The following is a 22,336-nucleotide window of genomic DNA, read 5'->3' as shown; positions in this document are numbered from 1 at the left end:
TATGTTTTAAGATGATGATAGAAAAGGACGATAGGCAATCCACAGTAAGAATTATTAACTGGACAAGAGCCGAGTTGGGCCAGATAGAGTGGAGCGAAAGATTGGCAGGAAAAACTGCAGTTGAACAATGGGCGACCTTCACAAAATTGGTTTGGGCACAGTCAAGGTATATTTCATTGAAAGAGAAGGTAGGGCAAACAAATCCAGAGCTCCCTGGATGAAAAAGGAGATTGAAATAAAGATCAAGAAGACAAAGTGCGCTTATGACAGGTGTCAGGTAAAAAATACAATTATGAACCAAGAGGGATACAGGCGGTTCAGAGGGGAGGTGAAAAAACATATTACAGAAGCGAAGAGGGATTATGAGAAAAGACTGACAGCCAACATAAAGGGGAATCCCAAAGTCTTCTATCGACATATAAATAGTAAAAAGGTGGTAAAGTGGAATAGGTCCAATTAGGGACCTAAAGGAAATTAACACATGGATGAAGGGGCCAAGGTTGAGGTATTAAATGAATACTTTTAATCCATCTAGAACGAATAAAAAAAATTAGGAGACAGTGATCACAGGCTACCTACACCCTATTATTGAAACACTAATTCAAGCTACTATCCTCCTCCAGCTTTTTCACCAATTCTCCTCCCCTGAAGGTACTGACTCTCGGGTTCAGTTTCACACTCACCTATTGCCCTCCCCAATATGTCACCCAGGTGTCTAAATCTTTACACCTGAAGTTAACAAACTGTTTTGCTAAGGGGGCATCACAATCAAATCCAGTGATTACTCCCATGTACTTGGTGTCAGGGCGGGATCATTGCGCCCCTCCCCCACCCCCCCCCCCCCCCCACCCCCACTTTCCATCCCAGTCCCAGGAGTTTGGAGACTGGGCTCTGGGTGAGTAATGGCGGTCGCAGCTCCCACAATCCAACGCGCTGGGGAAATCGCTCTATCCGCCACGCAGGCGGGCGGCCCAGGACTGCGCATGTCCAAGGGAGAGGGTAAGCTGCGCATGTGCTGGGGAGATGATGGACTGCGCATGTGAGCCTGCGGGTTTTGGGCATGAATGTGCATGTGCGGGGGTAAGATGGGGACCTGCGCAAAGCCTGCGCTCTGATTGACCGGCGGCCATTGTCTGTTCGGTCTTCCAGCCCTTCCATAAGACCATAAGACATAGGAGCAGAAATTAGGCCATTCGGCCCATCGAGTCTGCTCTGCCATTCCATCATGGCTGATAAGTTTCTCAACCCCATTCTCCCGCCTTCTCCCCGTGCCCTTTGATCCCCTTACCAATCAAGAACCTATCTATCTCGATCTTAAATACACTCAATGACCTGGCCTCCACAGCCTTCTGTGGCAATGAATTCCATAGATTCACCACTCTCTGGCTAAAGAAGTTTCTCCTCATCTCTGTTCTAAAAGGTCTTCCCTTTATTCTGAGGCTGTGCCCTCGATTCCTAGTCTCTCCTATTAATGGAAACATCTTCCCCACGTCCACTCTATCAATGCCTTTCAGTATTCTGTAAGTTTCAATCAGATCCCCCCTCATCCTTCTAAACTCCATCGAGTATAGACCCAGAGTCCTCAAACGTTCCTCATATGTTAAGCCTTTCATTCCTGGGATTATTCTCGTGAACCTCCTCTGGACCCTCTCCAGGGCCAGCACATCCTTCCTGAGATACGGGGCCCAAAATTGCTCACAATATTCTAAATGTGGTCTGACCAGAGCCTTATAAAGCCTGAGCAGCACATCCCTGCTTTTATATTCTAGTCCTCTCGAAATAAATGCCAACATTGCATTTGCCTTCCTTTCCCATTGGACAACAGCTCAGCGTGGCTGGGGGCGGGGGGGGGGGCAAAGTCCCTCCCGCGTGGGGTTATGCCTCTCATTGTCTTCAGGTGAAAGATTGACCAATGGGAAGTCTGGAGCACCGGAAGGACTCTGGTCTTCCAGCCAATCAGAGCGCTGGCTTTGTGTGAATGAAGAGTGAGCTTCACACAGACTAAAACCATCTCCTGTATCCAACATCTGTGAGTAAAACACTTTCTTTTTTTTCCCTTTCCATTTCTTTTCTCATCTTGGGGGGAAATTGTTGACTTGCAGGAACTGAAGGGAAAGTAAGTGAATCCAGGGAGGGTGCAGACTCTGGAAAGGTTGGCCCAGGTCTCTCTCTCGCTCTCTCTCTTAAAGACATTGACATCCTTTGCTCCCTCAGCTTGACACATTTATTTGTCTGGCTAACATTCCTAATGTTCATAATTAAAGGGGTGGTCTCCCCAGGAGATGGCTAACATTTGAGGGGACAGTAAATTAATATAGGACAGAGATATGTCTAGTGTATGTTATTTATGGTTCTTTAGTAACAGAGATGGAGTCATTACAGCACAGAAGAGCCCACTTAGCAATTGGAGTCCATGCCGACGCTGTAGAGCAACCTAGTCAGTCCCATTCCCCCTCTATATCTCCGTTCCCCTGCAAGTTTATTTCCTTCAAGTGCCCATCCAATTTCATTTTAAAATCATGAATCGTCTCCACTTCCACCTACCCTCGTAGGCAGCAAGTTCCTGATCATGAAAAATCACTACCTAAAAAAATCTTCTTCAGATTTTCCCGATAGCTCTGATCAGGAAATAAATTTATATGACGATTTTCACATTATGGACAGGAAGCAATGAGTTTGCATCTGTCAATCAGCATGAATCGGCCCCTTCTGAACAATTGGGAGGGTGTATATTAAATACAGCAGAGTGAGAATGGAGGGAGAGTGTGTGGGATGAGATTTACAGATGTTGGGAACAAGTGAGGGATGAATGTTCCATAGAAACTAGAATTGTCGGTTCTGAATTTCTATCCTGTCCTGACAGATGATTTTTGTAAACACTTTTTACAGGATATTAGAAGGGGAGGATTTTCAGCCTGAAATCTCAAACCAAACGTTGTGTCAAGATCTGATAGAGTCATCCAATTCGTCGGACCTGAATATCATCGGCTGTTGAATCTGGAACGAGAAATGTTTGTCTGTTCTGACTGCTTCAAAATGTTTTCATCATCAGTGTGACTGGGTAAACACCGAGACACACACACCCGAGTGACAGTGTTCCAGTGAAATGAGTGTGGAAAGAACTTTAACCAGTTACACAGCCTGAAAATATATCACACTATTCACAGAGGGGTGAGGCTGTGCACATGTTCTGTGTGAGGACGAGGCTTCAACTGATCATCAAACCTGGAGAGTCACAAGGACACCTGCATCATGGAGAAGCTGTGGAAACGTGGGGACTGTGGGAAGGGTTTCCGGTTCCCATCTGCGCTGGAAACTCATCGACGCATTCACACTGGGGAGAGGCCGTTCACTTGCTCCATGTGTGGGAAGGGATTCACTGATTCATCCACCCTTCGGAAACACCAGCATGTTCACACCAGGGAGAGTCCGTTCACCTGCTCCGAGTGTGGGAAGGGATTCAGGGATTCATCCCACCTGTTGACACACCAGCCGGTTCACACCAAGGAGAGGCCATTCACCTGCTCGGAGTGTGGCAGGGGATTCAGTCATACATCCCACCTGCTGACACACCAGCGAGTTCACATGGGGGAAGAGACCGTTCACCTACTCTGTGTGTAGGAAAGGAATCACTCAGTCTTGCAACTTGGTGATGCACCAGCGAGTTCACACTGAGGAGAGGCCGCTCACCTGCTCTTTGTGTGGAAAGCGATTCAATCACTTATCCAACCTGCTGAGACACCAGCGAGCTGACAGTGGAGAGAGGCCGTTCACCTGCTCTGAGTGTGGAAAGGGATTCACTGATTCATCCAACCTGCTGAGACACCAGCGAGTTCACACCGGGAGAGACCATTCGCCTGCTCTGAGTGTGGGAAGGGATTCAGTCAGTTCTCGAGCCTACGGAAACACCAGTGAGCTCACACTGGGGAGAAGCCATTCACCTGCTCTGAGTGTGGGAACGGATTCTCTCAGTCACCACACCTGCTGACAACCCAGCGAGTTCACAAGTGATTACAGGGGTTGGATTCTGCTGTTTTGCTGCTGTTAATCACATCCAGAACTGAAACATGTTCATTCTGACACGTGGTGAAGTGGGAGGGACAGAGGGTTTCTTTCTGCTGGACTGGCCGGTCTCGTGACTTTGCTTCCAGTTGTCTGATAAATTGTTAAGTATATTTATACTGATAAGTATAAATTGTTGTGCCCTTCACATTTGATATTCTTGCGAATGTTCTGGTGAGTGCAAGATGAAAAACTTCGACATCTCTTTTTTCTGCAATTACTGTTTTAATTAACAAACAGTAACAAAGATTGAATAATAATGAATTAGTAGTTATAGTAAAAGATTGAATTTTATTTGCTGTGAACATGTAAAACCTTAATTTCTGTGTAAAGAATGTGCAATGATAATAAATGTACTGGCAAGAGAGACCTTCAAGCTCTGATTAGCCTCAACATTTGAAACTGTATGAATAAGGGATGGTATAGAATCAGATAAAGGGATAGTGTCAAACAGTTCTGTGGTATACCTGTCTAAGGTATGAGAGAAGGTGGTGTAAGTAATTGGGGATCCAATTAAATTAATCTAGGATCCAAATTGACCAATTGTCATCTTACAACAGGCCCAAAAGCTATTCCCGCCAAGGATGAGAGAACACAGGTTGAAGGTTTTAAGTGAGAGATGTGGGGGGGATGTGAGGAAGAAGTTTTTTTCACACAGCGAGTGAGAATGACCTGGAACTCACTGCCTATGAGGTGGTGCAATCAGAGATGATGAACGATTTCGAAAGAAAATTGGATGGGCACTTGAAGGCAATAAACCTGCAGGGATACGGGGATATAGAGGGGGAATGGGACTGACTGGATTGCTCTACAGAGAGTCAGCATGGACGCAAGTTACCAAATGGACCTTTTTGAAGGTAACTTTGTAACATTTAACCCATGTTGGTGCAGCTGTTCAACAAAACTAACAACTTCTTAAACAAATATTTCTGATTCTTGACCAATGGGAAAAGTGTTCCTCATTTCCCCACAACAAATTGAGCCAATCAGCTTGGAGTCCCTTCTAACTGTGAACTATAACTTGTATCTAAACAGGGTGTCCTGGAATACCTGGTGCTCTGACCCCTTCCTGACCTTAACACCAGTTTTTTTTTCCTTAAAGCTACATTACAGTATCTGGAACTGAAAGAGCCAGGCAATTGAAGACTGTTCATCTTTAAGCTTACATACAGTACAATTTGGTAATATAAGCCTTATTAATTACACAAATGTGTCATCGGGGTAAAGTCTAATAGTTAACACTGGTAAAGAGGCTGACTCCAGTTATTTTGCAGGGAATCCCCACTCTTTTTAGTTACTTCAATGTGTTGACATCACCAAACCAGAACTTTCACACTCCTTAACCTTGTGTCGATCCTCACTATGAGGTGAATCTGGGTAACATGTTCACAATCTGATCCACACACTGTCGAGGTGCAGCCACTATCTAACACAGCACAGTTGAATGAGTATGTGACTAACACACTCATCACTGCACCAAAGCTCCTTGTGACTAGTACAATTCCTACAGAATGATCATCATCATCACCTTCAGCCTCAGAATTCTCTGTGTCATGTGTCACTTCGAAGACCCTGATTTTCCACTTTGGGCAGTTCATCACATAATGATATTTTGAGTCTGATCTGAAACACCTGTTAACTGTTCCTTGGTCATTCCAGGGGTTCATTTACCTATTAGTGCTGTTCCAATCCTGTCTTTTGTTGAGATATCCAGATCTGCTAAAGATGTTTTCACCCTCATTCGAAACCTGTCAAAGTCCAACTATGCTTCATAGGCATCCAGTAGATCATCTTTCTTGTAAATCTCATCAATGAACCCGAATAGAACCACCAAACCTTTGTCAGTATCCAACTGATGGGCATCCAGCTCACTAAATACTTTGCTTCTGAATTTACTTTTGTTGGGAAGTGACGATGCCAAGACCAGACTTTGTTTCCTCCTTGGTAGAGATGTAACCCGTGTCCACATATCCACTTCATTCTTCCACTGGTCGTGTGGCTCAGACTCCGAGAACATCAGCGGGTAATCAGACCCTGACAATTTCCAATTGCTTTCAGCCATTTCTCACAAAAACTACTCAGGTTGTAAGTTTCTGTGTGAAGTTTTATTTTCCTTTAGTTTCCAACCTTCACCATTAAACATGCATTTTCTGTTACCATGTTATAATCCTAACAGCCTGATGGTGAAGGAAGAAACTGGAGCCAATCTTTACTTGGTATAGATTTATTCACTGAGTGAAACATTACGGGTATATACCTCCTGACTCCACTACACTCTATGTCAGTCTCTTTATATGTGCTCAAGTAACTATCCAATCCATGATGTCCACCTGTATATACTTAACCTCAATTCACACAATCGAAAGCCACAGTCACAGCATCTAAAAGGTCTCTAATCAGTGTGACTGTCATGGTGTGTCAGCAGCTCGGATGAACAAGTGAATCTCTTCCCACACTCAGAGCCTGTGAATGGCCTCTCCCTCGTGTGAACTCGCTGGTGTCTCAGCAGGGTGGATGGATCACTGAATCCCTTCCCACACAGAGAGCAGGTGAATGGCCTCTCCCCAGTGTGAACTCGCTGGTGTTTCTGCAGGTCGGATGACTGAGTGAAACCCTTCCCACATTTGGAGCAGGGGAATGGCCTCTCCCCAGTGTGAGCTCGCTGGTGCATCTGCAGGGTGGATGACCGAGTGAATCCCTTCCCACACACGGAACAGATGAACGGCCTCTCCCCAGTGTGAACTCGCTGGTGTGTCTGCAGGTCGTAAGACCGAGTGAATCTCTTTCCACATTCAGAACAGACGAGCCAGTTCCCGGCGTGGACTCGCTGGTGTGTCAGCAGGTAGAATGACCGAGCGAATCTCTTCCCACACTCAGAGCAGCTGAATGGCCTCTCCCCGCTGTGAACTCGCTTGTGCATCAGCAGAAGGGATGATTCACTAAATCTCTTCCCACACTCAGAGCAGGTGAAAGGTCTCTCCCCAGTGTGAACTCGCTGGTGTCTCCGCAGCTGGGATGTATTCCTGAATTCCTTCCCACATTCAGAACATGCGAATGGTCTCTCCCCAGTGTGAATTCGCTGGTGTGACTGCAGGCTTGATAAATGACTGAATCCATTCCCACACTCAGGGCAGGTGAACGGTCTCTCCCCAGTGTGAACTCGCTGGTGTGTCTGCAGGTGAGATGACTGAGTGAACCCCTTCCCACACTCAGAGCAGATGAAAGGCCTCTCCCCGGTGTGACTGCGTCGATGAGTTTCCAACACAGACGGGGTTTTGAATCCCTTCCCACAGTCCCCGCATTTCCACGGTTTCTCCATGATGCGCGTGTCCTTGTGTCTCTCCAGGTTCTCTGATCAGTTGAAGCCTCGTCCTCACACAGAACACGTGTACGGTCTCTCGCCGCTGTGAATGGTGTGATGTTTTTCTCAAGCTGAGTAACTGGTTAAAGCTCTTTCCACAGTCAGTGCAGTGGAACACTTTCACTCGGGTGTGTGTGTCTCGGTGCTTTTCCAGTCACACTGATGCTTAAAACCTTTTGAAGCAGACAGAACAGACAAACATTTCTCTTTCTAGATTCAAAGGCTGATCATATTCAGGTCCCGATGAGTTGACTGAGTCTGTCAGATCTTGACGTGATGTTTGGTTTGAGATTGCTGTCTGCAAATCCTCCCCTTCTAATATCCTGCTAAAGGAATTTACAAAAAGTCATTATTGTCAGTACAGGATAGAAATTCAGAACAGACAATTCTAATTTCTAACGAACATTCTTTCCTCTCTCATTCCCCAAAAGCAGTAAATCTCCATGCCACACACTCTCACTCCATTCTCACTCTGCTGGATCTAATGTACTCCCAATAGTACTGCACTAAAAATGTGTATAATACAGTTCTCTATTATATGATAAGAGTTACATGGTGCAGTGGGGAAGAACTTTATTTCAACAGCCCGCGGTGATGACCTGGAACCCACTGCCGATGAGGCTGGTGGTTCCAGAGACAATCAACAATTTCAGAATGAAATTGAATTGACACTTGAAGGAAATGGGACTGGGACTGAATGGATCACTCTACAGAGAGTCAGTATGGACTTGAGTTGTCAAATGGACTCCTGTGTCATAATGACTCACTGGAAATATATTAGGTAGCTACAGTACTGTCCTATAAGACTAGAAGGATAACAAATGAACTTTAGTACAAAACTAAATACTACAAAACTTTAGTACAAAACTAACTATATCTAAAGTGTCCCCCATTACAAAAGTATGATAATTTTCACACTATTATTCTGGTTTATTGTCAAGTAGGTTTATGGGTGTGAGTGTGGATGGTTTTCTCTGTGTGATTTAATTACATTTGGAGTCAGGGAGACTGCAAGATTGAATTTATGAAAAGAAATTAGGTGTAGAAATGTACTCGAAATGCTAATTTATAAACATCGATGTGGTCTTAGCATGTAAGGTGTGAAGGGAATTTGCAATTTTAGATAAGTGAAGGGTTGTTTGGATTTCAAAGGGACGTTAGGTTTTTTACAACGAGCCAGATAAGCAATGCTAATCAGTGTGTTTATTTTTCCCAAAGGTTGCTGACAATATTGGCAACATGAAAAATGTTTATAGTATCAGAAAGGTAAAGTTCCAAAGACCGATGGTATTTACATATTAAAGAGAGAGAAACATATATAAAGGAGAATGAAAGTTATGTTAGGGGGCCATGTGAAATCTAGCAGGAGTGTGTGAAACAGCCTTCAGGAAGCCTCCACCCATTTGTGCATAAGTCTACCTTGTCCAGTGACTAAAGTTGGAGACAAGCTTTTGGAAGTCCACTGTCAACTGTGTACTGTGGTAACTTGTTGACTTGTTTTTTAAATTTAAAATCTATTTTGGATTGTTGCATTAAAGAGGGTGTGTAATTTAGAGTCAGGTTAATTAGGAATTTTAGGATTTGTTATAGTATTAAGTAATTGTAGTCTTATGTATGTGTTTGAAATTTTTTTATTCTGTTAATAAATATTTTAATTTCATTTTTAAAATCTCTAAAGGTCTTATTGGACTCATTGTTTCTGAATTCAGTGCACAGATCTTCTCATAATAAATAGAAATTGCAAAACTGTTGTGATAGCATGGCCAAGTTTCTCTTGTGGATTTGGTCCACCAGGCACACATCATCCGACAGTCATAACACCCCTATCACAACACTAGACATATCTTTGCCCTCTAGCACTGTGTTCTCCGGGGGACAGAATTCTTATGAAATAAAATAAGGGACCCTTCAGACGTGGGGCTGGAGGTATGCGTGGGGGTGGGATGCTTGTGACCATGAGAGCAAGTTGAGGGGGGGCTTGGTTTCAATATGAGAGAGGGGATGGGTAGGAGGGGTCCTGATACAATAATGGTGGGAGGAGTGGGGTTTAAAATCAACTAAAACTTACAACTTACCTTGTTCAGTCAAAGCATCATCATCCCTCTGCTGGCTGATCATTCACTTGCCGTCCCACTCGAATCACGCTGAAGACTCCCGGGATCAGTTTCCCACAGGCTGTCCTAGAAATACGCGACAAAAGGTAAAATAAGGAGCAATCCCTTAAAATACAGGACAGTTAATCACCCTGATATTGTCCCCTTAAATGTCAACCATCTCCTGGGGAAACCACCCCTTTAATTGTGAACATTAGGAAAGAGACCATCCTTTTAGCCAGACAAATAAATGTGTCAAGCTGAGGGAGCAAAGGATGTCAATGTCTTTAGGGGAGAGAGAGAGAGAGAGACCTGGGCCAACCTTTCCAGAGTCTGCACCCTCCCTGGATTCACTTCCTTTCCCTTCAGTTCCTGCAAGTCAACAATTTCCCCCCAGAATGAGAAAAGAAATGGAAAGGGGGAGAAAAGAAAGTGTTTTACTCACAGATGTTGGACACAGGAGGAAATTTTAGTCTGAAGCTCATTATCCAATTTCCGCATTGTGATATGCACAATGGAACCCTGCCTGAATCAGCCAATAGGAATCACTCTGCTCCGCGATGACGTCCTCGGGTTCCAGTCCGCAGGCCAGGCGCGCGGACACGGGAGCCCCGCCCCCACCCATTGTTCCCCCTCCCCCTCCACCTCCTCGAGCCAAGGTTTCCAGGCAACCAGCTGACGGCTCCGGCCAGAGCGAGAATCCGTTCGGATCTCGGGAGAGGGGAAGCTGCGCATGTGCGGCGGAGAGTCCTCCCCTTCCCTACATGCTGAGGGACTGGCCAATGGGAAGATTTGGAGGACCGGAAGGACGCTGGTCCTCCAGCCAATCAGAGCGCGGACTTTGTGTGAATGAAGATTGAGCTTCACACAGACTAAAACTTCCTCCTGTGTCCAACATCTGTGAGTAAAACACTTTCTTTTCTCCCCCTTTCCATTTCTTTTCTCATTCTGGGGGGAAATTGTTGACTTGCAGGAACTGAAGGGAAAGGAAGTGAATCCAGGGAGGGTGCAGACTCTGGAAAGGTTGGCCCAGGTCTCTCTCTCTCTCTCTCTAAAAGACATTGACATCCTTTGCTCCCTCAGCTTGACACATTTATTTGTCTGGCTAAAAGGATGGTCTCTTTTCACAAATGTTCACAATTAAAGGGGTGGTTTCCCTAGGAGATGGCTGACATTTAAGGGGACAGTAAATTAATACAGGACAGAGGTATGTCTAGTGTTGTTATATCTTATATGTACACTGAGATGAGGAGAAATGTCCTCATCCAAAGAGTGGTCAGCCTGTGGAATTCGTTACCACAGAAAGTAATTGAGGCCAAAACATTGTGTGTTTTCAAGAAGGAGTTAGATATCGCTCTTGGGGCAAAAGGGATCAAAGGATATGGGGAGAAAGTGGGAGCAAGCTATTTAGTTGGATGATCAGCCAAGATCATAATGAATGGCAGAGCAGGCTCGAAGGGCTGAATGGCCTATTCCTGCTCCTAGTTTCTATTAGATATATTTATTATTATTTCTAGAGTTCTGATATAGTACTGTAGCTACATTATAAATCTCCAGTCCTAGATTTGTTAAGATTCAGAAGAAGACTAATGGGCACCTTGAGTCCGTATCAACTCTCTGTAGAGCAATCCAGTCAGTCCCATTTCCCCTCTGTATCCCTATACTGCTGCAAGTCTATTTCCTTCGAGTGCCTATCGAATTTCAGTTTGAAATCATTGGTCTTCCACCTGCCTTACAAGTTGCGAGTTCCAAATAATGACCACTCACTGTAATAAACTACAGTTGTGAACATTTTGAATCATGGAGTTCATTAAAACTAGAATTGTGTGTTCTAAATTTCTATCCTGTACTGACAGTGATGGATTTTGTAATCTCTTTCTACAAAACATCAGAAGTTGAGGATGTGAAGACATGAAATTCACAACAAACATCACATCAAGATCTGACAGACTCATTCAGTTCATCAGGAGCTGAATATCATCAACCTTTGAATCTAGCTGGAGAAATGTTTCTGTGTTCTGCCTGCTTCAAAAGATTTTAAGCATCAAGGTGACTGGAAATGCACCGAGACACACACACCCGAGTGAGGGTTTTCCTGTGCACTAACTTGTGGAACAAGCTTTAACCAGTTATGCAGTCTGACAAAACATCACAGCATTCACATTGAGGAGAGACATTATACATGTTCTGTGTGAGGACAAGGACACCTGCACCATGGAGAAACCGTGGAAATGTGGGGACTGTGGGAAGGGATTTCGGGCCCCCTCTGATCTGGAGATTCATCGACGCCGTCACACTGGGGAGAGGCCGTTCACCTGCTCCGTGTGCTGGAAGGGATTCAGTCAATCATCCAGCCTGCTGCAGCACCATGTCACTCACACCATTGACAGACCTTTTAAATGCTCTGCCTGTGGGAGTGCCTTCAAAAGGTCTCATGACCTGATGGTCCACCAGCGCATTCACATTGAGGAGAGATCATTCAGCTGCTCTCACTGTGGGAAGGCATTTGGAACATCCTCCAAACTGCTGATACATCAGCGCGTTCACTCTGGGGAGAGGCCATTCACCTGCTCCATTTGTAGAAAGGGATTCACTCAGTCAAGCGCCCTGTGGACACACAAGTGAGTTCACACCGGGCAGAAGCCGTTCACCTGCTCTGAGTGTGGGAAGGGATTCAGTGATTCATCACACCTGCAGAGACACTGGCGAGTACATTCTGGGGAGCGGCCGTTCTCCTGCTCCGAATGTGGAAAGGGATTTATTCAGATATCCAACCTGCAGATCCACCAGCGAGTTCACTCTGGGGAGAGGCCATTCACGTGCTCTGTGTGTGGAAAGAGATTCACTCAGTTATCCAACCTGCAGATCCACCAGCGAGTTCATACCGGGGAGAGGCCGTTCACCTGCTGTGTGTGTGGAAAGGGATTCAGTCATTCATACACTCTGCAGAAACACAAGTGGGATCACACTGGGGAGAGGCCATTCACCTGCTCTGAATGTGGGAAGGGATTCAGCGATTCAACCACACTGCAGACACACAAGCGAGTTCACACAGGGGAGAGGCCATTCACCTGCTCTGAATGTGGGAAGGGATTCAGCGATTCATCCACACTGCAGACACACAAGCGAGTTCACACAGGGGAGAGGCCATTCACTTGCTCCCTGTGTGAGAAGGGATTCACTCAGTTATCCAACCTGCTGACACACCAGCGAGTTCACACTGGAGAGAGACCGTTCACCTGCTCTGAGTGTGGAAAGAGATTCACTCAGTCATCGCACCTGCGTAGACACCAGCGAGTTCACAGGTGATTACAGGAGTTGGATTTTGCTGTTATTGCTGCTGTTAATCACATCCAGGACTGAACCATGTTCATTCTGACACTTGGTGAAGTGGGAGGGTCGGAGGGTTTCTTTCTGCTGGACTGGCCGGTCTCAAGCCTTTGCTTCCAGTGGGTTGATTCTCTTTGATCCTGGGAGTGCACATTTCCACTGAAATGATCCACAAAAGCTGATGAAGGACATTTATTTCATCCTGGACAGTAAATAGTGTCTTCCCTAACAATACAGGTAGATCTAAAATAAATACCTTTGTCTCTGTTCCATTGAGTCTACAGCACAGGGCCAGGCCAGTCGGCTCAATTGGTCTCTGTCAGTATTTATGCTCCACATGAGCCTCCACCCACCCCTCTTCATCTCCCCCCATCAACATATCCTTCTATTCCTTTCTCCCTCATGTATGTATCTAGCTTCCCCTTAAATATATTCATGCGTTCACCTCAAGCACTCGCTGTGAGAGCGAGTTCCACATTCTCACCACTCGTTGGGTAAAGAGGTTTCTCATGAAATCCCTATTGGATTATTGAACCCTTTCATCATCTTAAAGGCTTCCATCAGGTCATCCTTCAGTCTTCTCTTCATTTTTTAAAACAGTTATTCATTTATGGCATGTTAGGCTTTCACAGGATGTGGACTTATCTGACTAGACCAACATTTATTGCCGTCCTCTAATTGCCCCTTGAGAAGGTGGTGATGAGCTGCCTTGTTGAACCACTGCAGTCCGTGTGGTGTAGGTACACCCACAGTGCTGTTAGGGAGTGAGCTCCTGGATTTTGACCCAGCGACAGTGAAGAAACGGCGATATTGATTCATGTCAAGATGGCGTGTGGCTTGGAGGGGAACTTGAAGGTGGTGATGTTCCCATGTGCCTGCTGCGCTCGTCCTTCGAGGCGGTAGAGGTCGTGGGTTTGGAAGGTTCTGTCGAAGGAGCCTGGGTGAGTTGCTGTTCTACATCTTATAGATGGTACACACTGTTGGAGGGAGTGAATGTTTGTGGATGTGGTGCCAATCAAGTGGGGCTGCTTTGTACTGGATGGTGTCGAGCTTCTAGAGTATTGTTGGAGCTGCACTCATCCAGGCAAGTGGAGAGTATTCCATCACACTCCTGACTTGTGCCTTGTGGATGGTGGACAGGCTTTGGGGAGTCAGGAGGTGAGTTACTTGCTTCAGAATTTCCAGCCTCTGGCCTGCTCTTGTAGCCACAGTATTTATATGGCTGGTCCAGTTCAGTTTCTGGTCAATGGTAACCCGCAGTATGTTGATAGTGGGGGATTCAGTGATGGTAATGTCATTGAACATCAAGGGGTGATGGTTAGATTCTCTCTTGTTGGAGATGGTCATTGCCTGGCACTTGTGTGGTGCGAATGTTACTTGCCACTTGTCAGACCAAGCCTGGATATTGTTCAGGTCTTGCTGCATTTGGAGATGGACTGTTTCAGCAACTGAGGAGTCTCAAATGGTGCTGAACATTGTACAATCATCAGCGAACATTCCCGCTCCTGACCTTATGATGGAGGGAAGGTCATTGATGAAGCAGCTGAAGATGGCTGGGCCTAGGACACTACCCCGAGGAACTCCTGCAGTGATGTCCTGTAGCTGAGTTGATTGACCTTCAACAACCACAACCATTTTCCTTTGTGCTAGGTATGACTCCAACCTGCAGAGAGTTTTCCCCTGATTTCCATTGACTCCAGTTTTACTAGGGCTCCTTGATGCCATAATTGGTCAAATGCTGCCTTTATGTGAAGGGCAGTCACACTTGCCTCACCCCTGGAGTTTAGCTCTTTTGTCTATGTTTGAACCAAGGCTGTAATGAGGTCAGGAGCTGACTGGCCCTGGCAAAACCCAAACTGAACATCAGTGAGCAGGTTATTGCTGAGGTGCACTGTCAACGATGCTTTCCTTCACTTTGCTGGTTGAGAGTGGACAGACAGGGAGGTAATTGGCTGAATTAGATTGTCCTGCTTTTTGTGTACATACACATTGCCAGGTTGATGCCAGTGTTGTAGCTGTACTGGAACAGCTTGGCTAGGAGCACAGCTAGTTCTGGAGCACAAGTCTTAAGTCCTCTTGCCAGAATTTTGTCAAGGCCCATAGCCTTTGCTGTATCCAGTGCCTTCAGCCATTTCTTAACAGCATGTGTATTGAAACAAATTGGCTGAAGACTGGCATCTATGATGCTAGGGATCTTAGGAGGCCAAGATAGATCATCTAGCCCACAGTTCAGGCGGAAGATGTTTGCAAATGCTTCAGCCTTGTCCTTTGCACTGATGTGCTTGGCTCCCCTATCATTGAGGATTGGGATATTTGTGGAGCCTCCTCCTCCAGTGAGTTCTTTATTTGTCCACCACCATTCATGACTGATTTGGCAGGACTGCAGAGCTCCGATCTGATCCCTTGGTTTTGGGATTGCTTAGCTCTGTCTGCCACTTGCTGCTTTCACTGTTTGGCACACAAGTAGTCCTGTGTTGTAGCTTCACCAGGCTAACACCTCATTTATAGGTTTGCCTGATGCTGCTCCTGGCATGCCCTCCTGCACTCTTCATTGAACCAGGGTTGATCCCCTGGCTTGGTGGTAATGGTAGAGTGGGGGATATGCCGGGACATGAGGTTACAGATTTTGGCTGGACACAATTCTGCTGCTGCTGATGGCCCACAGACCCTCATGGATGCCCAGTCTTGAGTTGCTATATCTGTTTGAAATCGATCCCATTTAGCCCAGTGGTAGTACCACACAACACGATGGAGAGTATCCTCAATGTGAAGACAGAACTTTGTCTCCACAAGAACTGTGCAGTGGTCACTCACACCAACACTTTGATGAACAGATGAATCTGCAATAGGGAGATCGGTGAGGACGAGGTCAGCGAGGTTTTTCCCTCTTGTTGGTTCCCTCAATACCTGCCGCAGACCCAGTCTAGCAGCGATATCCTTTAGGACTCGGCCAGCTTGGTCAGTAGTGATGCTACTGAGATACTCTTGGTGATGGACATTGAAGTCCCCCACCCAGAGTACATTTGGTGTCCTTTCCACCCTCAGTGCTTCCTCCAAGTGCTGTTCAACATGGAGGAGCATTGATTCATCAGCTGAGGGGGTGGTCGGTAGGTGGGAATCAGCAAGAGGTTTCCTTGTCCATGTTTGACCTGATGCCATGAGACTTCATGGGATCCAGAGTCGAAGTTGAGGACTCCCAGGACCACTTCCTCCTGACTGTATCCCACTGTTTACACAAATACCATTGTACACACAATTTGCTGAATTCAGAGGGGAAAAAGCAAGATGACGGAATTTCGTCCGAAAGTCCAATTCCTAACAGCCAGTACTCAAAAGCCAGATGGATTGTCAGCAATCAGCAATGTGGTTCCTGACAAAGTGAACCAGACCTCAAATCTGGAAATCCTTTGGACCGATCACAAGTTCTATCCCAGGGCCCAGACTGTACACAATCCAATACAGATTTAAAAAGCACCATGAGGAATAGAAAACTGAAGTACAACCTTTTAACCAAGGACCTGGAAAGACTGTGACAGGGGAAAGGAGATCTCTTGAGAAGGTTAAAGAAAGTGAATTAACCAATAGTAAAATGAACTCTTGTTTACCAGAACATTGGGACTCGAGGAACTCGAGCAAGTTGAACTTTGAAACCTAATTGTCACATTCAGTTTGTTTTGTTACAGGTTAAGCTGAGAGTGTTGCCAAGGTGATATGTTTAATTGTAAAATGTGACGAAGGGAAAACATTATCTGTACAGCGTGTAAAAAGGTAGTTGTTACAGTGTTTATCATGTTAAAATGCGTTGTAGTCAAAAAGGATTGTGGTAATTTCCTTGCTTCAGTCAGGTTTTTTCCCTTGGGTGTGGGGGGCATGTGATGACCCATGTACCTTGGGGAAAGGGTGTTTTTTATTCATGCAATGGCCCCTTTAAACCCAAAATGAAACTGGGGATTCTTCCAAAGGAGGGGTAATTGATTTCCTGGTTCTGTGATCATTATTTTAAAGAAATGGTCATGTGACCTGAGGTTAATATGGGGATGAAAAGCTCAGAAACCAAGAGTTAAAAGATAGTGTATTTCATACTGAATTGCAGTTTGAGTTCTGCTGAAGCAGGTTCAGTTACAGGGTAAAATGTCAGACATAGTTAAGAACAAAACCTGGCGTTGTAGCAGGGCTCTCAGAATGGAGCAGGGACTGTGGTACTCAGTGTGTTATACAGTTGGAAAGGGCAGGGAGCTGAAGACAAGGAGAGCAGGGGATTGTGGATTGGAAAAGACCCCTTGCTTCTATTTCAGTTTTGCCAGAGTCAACCAGGCGTTATAAAGGGGCTGAAGAAGGGAGTCTCTGGGTATTCTGTGACATCAGGACTGTTGTGACCCAAGAGAGAGAGTATTCGTACTCGTGCACTTTATTGGTTTTCATCGTATGTCGGGACCTCAGATAGAATAGTGACTCCAGGGCTAAATCCATTGAGTGGGAAGTGAGAGGTCCGACATAGGGAGGGCAATTGGAAAGACTGTGAGATTGCCCATGGTGCAACATGCGTGCAGGAAGTAATGTGGATGTTTATAACAACCTGACGTGTATTTTTGTTTTATCAACTATTTAAAGTGAAATTTCCCTTTTTCTTTGAAATATCCATTGCCTGTTAATGAATGTTTGTGTTGATTTTAGTTGGTTTCTTACAGTAAAAGTTTTAAAAGGTGAAATCTTGTCCATTGGTTTTCTTTCCATTGGTGTCGTGGGGATTCCTTTCATTTATTAAGTTATCGGTCTCTACAGGAATCGGAATGAGAGTCATAGAGTCATTAGGGTAGAAAAGGAGGCCATTCCATCCAACAAGTCCATGCTGACCCTCTTTTTAACAATAAAGTCAGTGCCATTCTCCAGTTCTAACCCTGTACCCCTGCAAGTTTATTTCTCTCAAGTGACCATCCAATTTCATTTTGATATCTGGGTAAGAGAACCAATAGCTGGGAGGGACCCAAAGGAAAGCCAGTTTAATCTGGCACGTCTGCTGTTTACTATTCAGACCTGGAAGGTAAGAAGGGGTTTAGTTAATCAGCAAGTCGAGCCTGGATCGGGTCAATAAAATGGAGATGAAATGGGTTTGATGTGTATCTGAGATGGGAAAGCTTTATGTAAACCCGATCAAATCTTTGAGAGGAGAGAGAGAGCCAAACATTAGAACAGGTCCCAGTCCCCATTAAAACGCGCAGCCTGGGAAGATTAGGAAGGGGACCTCCTCTGCCACTCAGTCAGCTCATGGCTGATCTCCACCTCCACTCCGTGCTCCTATCTTTGCTGCGCTCTGCACAGGGTTGTGTCGATGAGGGATGGAAGCCGGTGAGATTAGAGAGGGGGTGGGGCCGGGGAACCAGAGCCCAATGAACAAACACGTGAACCCTGCAGGAGGCAGATCCCCCACAACTGACCAAGCCAGAAGGAAGAGAGCATCCTGAAACGCAGCAAGAATTCTCTCAGCTGGGAGCTAACCAGGCAATGTGTTGTGAAGAGGCTTTAGAAACATACCCTGGGTAGACTTGTTCTCCGAAGCTGTGAGCTTGTCAGCTGGACAGTGAAACTAGGCGTCTAACAGCCACAGCCGCCTCTAATATTGGACACTGGGTGTAACCCTGTTCTGTATTAAGCAGACCGAGCTGATGCTGGGTTATTGTGATATCGTTAATCTGACCCTTAATTGATTCAATTCCATCCGTTAATAACATTGATTCAAGTACAGTGCTTACTCTGTTAATCTGCAAATAAAGTGTCCCCACTCACACTCAGTCCATTCACCTATCACCCCCTGTGCTCACTGACTGACATTAGCTCCCGTCCAACCAATGCCTGGATTTCTGAGGAACAAAAGGACCTTGGCGTGTGTGTCCATAGATCTCTGAAGGCAGAAGGGCATGTTAGTGGGGTGGTGAAAAAGGCATATGGGACACTTGCCTTTATCAATCGAGGCATAGATTACAAAAGTAGGGAGGTCATGTTGGAGTTGTATAGAACCTTGGAGAGGCCACAGCTGGAGTACTGTGTGCAGTTCTGGTCACCACATTATAGGAAGGATGTGTTTGTACTGGAGGGGGTGCAGAGGAGATTCACCAGGATGTTGCCTGGGATGAAACATTTAAGTTATGAAGAGAGGTTGGATAGACTTGGGTTGTTTTCGTTGGAGCAGGGAAGGCTGAGGGGCAACCTGAACAAGGTGTACAAGATTATGTGGGGCATGGACAGGGTGGATAAGGAGCAGCTGTTCCCCCTAGTTGAAGGGTCAGTCACAAGGGGACACAAGTTCAAGGTGAGGGGCAGGAGGTTTAGGGGGGATGTGAGGAAAAACTTTTTTACCCAGAGGGTGGTGACGGTCTGGAATGCGCAGCCTGGGAGGGTGGTGGAGGCGGGTTGCCTCACATCCTGTAAAAAGTACCTGGATGAGCACTTGCCACGTCATAACATTCAAGGCTATGGGCCAAGTGCTGGTAAATGGGATTAGGTAGGTAGGTCAGGTGTTTCTCACATGTCGGTGCAGACTCGATGGGCCCGATTTTACCTCTGTAAAAGTGAATGGGATTTTGAGTGAGTTAAAATCAGGCCCATTCTTTTCAAATCCCTCCATGTTCTCACCCCTCCCCATGTCTGTAATCTCCTCCATCCCTACAACCCTCTGAAATATCTGTGCTCCTCTCATTCTGGAGTATCCCTGATTTTAATCGCTCCACCATTGGCGGTCGTGTCCTCAGCTGCTTATGTCCCAAGCTCAGGAATTCCCTCCCTAAACCTCTCCGATTCCCTACCTCACTTTCCTCCTTTAAGACTCTTCTTAAAACCTGACTCTTTGTCCGAGCTTTGGGTCACCTGACCTAATATCTCTTTATGTGGCTCAGTGTCAGAATTGGTTTGATAATCGCTCCTGTGAAGCTCCCTGGGAAGTTTTACTGCATTAAAGATGCTATATAAATGCAGGTTATTTTTGTTGTGGTGTTTGAATTATTTTCAGGGGACGCCGCTATTTTTAAGCAGTCAAACACTTTCTTGCTGCGTCCATTGAGAGCTACAGGAAGACTGTTGACTACAATCAGCCATGTAAGGCTTTGTTCCATGTTTAAATATACAGAGGAGTGGAAACATTGTTATATCAGTCATTCAGAGCTGAACAGAAACCCGTTCTTTAAATACAGATAAAAGGAAGAAGCTGAAATGAAATCTGTCCCTTTTAACCTGCACAAAAGCAGGAGGCTCAGATTCACAGGCTGCAGAAGGAGTCCATTCAGCCCATCGTGCCCCTCCCATCTCTTCGAAAGGACTCTCTGATTCATCCAACTGTTCTGCTCTGTCCCCACAGCCCTGCATATTCTTCCCTTTCAAAAGCGTTTACCCTTTGGAAAGATACTGTTGAATCTGCTTTCAGGCAGATCAGAACAATTCGCTGTGTCAAAAAATAAAATCTCATCTCCCCCTCTGACTCCTTTGTCAATTACCTTAGAGGGACTCACTCTCTGTTAAAGAGCCTGCCAACCCCTCTCACCCACTTTCCCTAAAGTGTATAAATCTAATCATGAAAAGTCCAGAAAAATTAAATATTTTTACTGATAAAAGTTTATAATTCAAGCAGAACATGGTTAAACAAACAGAAAATTACTTGAGGATCAAAGACAACCGGTGTAAAAGGATGTGCACAATCTTCTGGACCCAAATGTTTTCTCTTTAATTCATCTGTCCCCTGTTCCCTGCCCTCTTTGTGGAACACCTCCGCTCAGTCCACAAGCATGACCCTGACCTTCCAGTTGCTGCCATTATAATTCATCACCTTGCTCTCATGCTCACATTTCTGTCCTCGGCCTGCTGCAATGTTCCCGAGAAGCCCAACACAAGCTGGACGAACAGCACCTCATCCTCAGATGAGGCACTTTACAGCCTTCTGGACTCAACGTCGAGTTCAACAACTTCAGACTGTCAACTCTGTCCTCTGTTTTGATCTTTTTTGCCAAGTGCCAGTCTGCATCTTGTTTTCATGTTTTTTGCTTTCAGACAGAGCTGTCCTTTATTCTGCCATTAACACTTACTCTGGACCAATGCTTTGTTTCTTTACTACAACCATTATCACTCCCTTTGCCATTTGTTCCATGATATTTTTGTTATTTAATCTCGTCTGCTCTGTAATTAATCCCTGACTTTCCCTTTTGCTCTTCCGGACCCTCCCCTTTTCACCACACCATCAAACCCATCACATTTCTCCCTCTCTGAAGTTCTGAGGAAGAGTCATATTGGTCTTGAAACGTTAACTCTGATTCTCTCTCCAAAGATGCTGCCAGACCTGCTGAGTTTTTCCTGCGCTGTCTGTATTTATTTTAGATCCACCTGTAGTGGTAAGGAAAAACTACTTATTATCCAGAATATCAGCTTTTCATCAGCTTTTGTGGATCATTTCCGTGGAAATGTGCACTCCCAGGCTCAAAGAGCATCAGCCACTGGAAGCAAAGCCAGTCCAGCAGAAAGAAAACCTCCCACCCTCCCACTTCACCAAGTGTCAGAATGAACATGGTTCAGTCCTGGATGTGATTAACAGCAGCAATAACAGCAGAATCCAAACCCTGTAATCACTTATGAACTTGGTGTCGCTGAAGGTGGGATGACTGAGTGAATCCCTTCCCACACTCAGAGCAGGTGAACGGCCTCTCCCCGGTGTGAATACGCTTGTGTTTTTGGAGATCGGAAGAATTAATGATTCGCCTCTCACACTCAGAACAGAAGAACGGTCTCTCCCCGGTGTGAACTCGTTTGTGTGTCTGCAGGTGGGATGAATGAGTGAATCCTTTCCCACACTCGGAGCAGGTGAAAGGCCTCTCCCCAGTGTGAAGTCGCTGGTGTGACTCCAAGGACGATAACCAACTGAATCCCTTCCCACAAACAGAGCAGATGAATGGCCTCTCCCCACTGTGACTGCGCCAATGAATTTCCAGGTGAGATGGGTATTTGAATCCCTTCCCACAGTCCCCACATTTCCATGGTTTCTCCATGGTGCAGGTGTCCGTGAGTCTTTCCAGGTTCAGTGATCAGCTTGTCCTCACACAGAACACATGCATGGTCTCTCCGCACTGTGAATGGTGCGGTATTTTTTCAGGCTGTGTAACTGGTTAAAGCTTTTTTCACAGTCAGTGCACTGGAAACACTCTCACTCAGGCGTGTGTGTCGGTACTTTTCCAGTCACACTGACGTTTAAAATCTCTTGAAGCAAACAGAAAAGACATACATTTCTTCTTCCAGGTTCAAAGGCCAGTGATAGTCAGGTCCCATGAATCGAGTGACTGCGTCAGATCTTGATGCGATGTTTGGTTTGAGATTTCTGACTGCAAATCCTTCCCTTCTAATATCCTGTAAAAGGAGATTACAAAATTCATCGCTGCCAGTACAGGATAGAAATTCAGAACAGACAATTCTAGTTTCTATGGTGCACTCATTCCACAAAAACTGTACATCTCCATCC

General features: G+C 45.6%; 4 protein-coding genes and 1 pseudogene across 13 annotated transcripts in view; 3 read left to right on the top strand and 2 right to left on the bottom strand.

The window, feature by feature from the left end:
- LOC144697301 (uncharacterized) overlaps window positions 1–3,639 on the top strand; it is a 273,518-nt gene extending 269,879 nt beyond the window's left edge. Inside the window, exons 1-2 of one of the 4 annotated variants that reach the window (XM_078569270.1) lie at window positions 1,924–2,029; window positions 2,890–3,639. In XM_078569270.1, the coding sequence (XP_078425396.1) occupies window positions 3,253–3,621 (369 nt within the window). In that variant the 5' untranslated portion in view covers window positions 1,924–2,029; window positions 2,890–3,252 and the 3' untranslated portion in view covers window positions 3,622–3,639. Of the gene's footprint in view, window positions 1–1,923; window positions 2,030–2,889 lie in introns of those variants that run through there. The other 3 variants (XM_078569268.1, XM_078569267.1, XM_078569266.1) reach the window with 3 other exon arrangements.
- Window positions 1–12,939, top strand: part of LOC144698452 (uncharacterized) — a 48,755-nt gene extending 35,816 nt beyond the window's left edge. The window contains 1 exon segment of the mRNA XM_078570394.1: window positions 11,859–12,939. Coding sequence (XP_078426520.1) covers window positions 11,859–12,825 — 967 coding nt within the window. The 3' untranslated portion in view covers window positions 12,826–12,939.
- Window positions 1–22,336, bottom strand: part of LOC144697248 (uncharacterized) — a 420,900-nt gene that overhangs the window by 129,919 nt on the left and 268,645 nt on the right. The window lies entirely within an intron of this gene.
- LOC144697079 (uncharacterized) overlaps window positions 1–22,336 on the bottom strand; it is a 280,076-nt gene that overhangs the window by 38,981 nt on the left and 218,759 nt on the right. The window contains exons 2-3 of one of the 4 annotated variants that reach the window (XM_078568888.1): window positions 9,492–9,603; window positions 5,984–7,749 (exon numbers count right to left, since the gene is read on the bottom strand). The exons of 2 other annotated variants lie outside the window; for them this stretch is intronic. In XM_078568888.1, the coding sequence (XP_078425014.1) occupies window positions 6,455–7,381 (927 nt within the window). In that variant the 5' untranslated portion in view covers window positions 7,382–7,749; window positions 9,492–9,603 and the 3' untranslated portion in view covers window positions 5,984–6,454. Of the gene's footprint in view, window positions 1–5,983; window positions 7,750–9,491; window positions 9,604–22,336 lie in introns of those variants that run through there. One more of the 4 variants, XM_078568889.1, reaches the window with a different exon arrangement.
- LOC144697407 (uncharacterized) overlaps window positions 1–22,336 on the top strand; it is a 456,361-nt pseudogene that overhangs the window by 321,362 nt on the left and 112,663 nt on the right. The window lies entirely within an intron of this gene.

Source organism: Cetorhinus maximus, chromosome 23, assembly GCF_964194155.1.
Source record: "Cetorhinus maximus chromosome 23, sCetMax3.hap1.1, whole genome shotgun sequence".
Lineage (NCBI taxonomy): Eukaryota > Metazoa > Chordata > Chondrichthyes > Lamniformes > Cetorhinidae > Cetorhinus > Cetorhinus maximus.
This window is presented reverse-complemented; position numbering and strand designations above follow the sequence as displayed.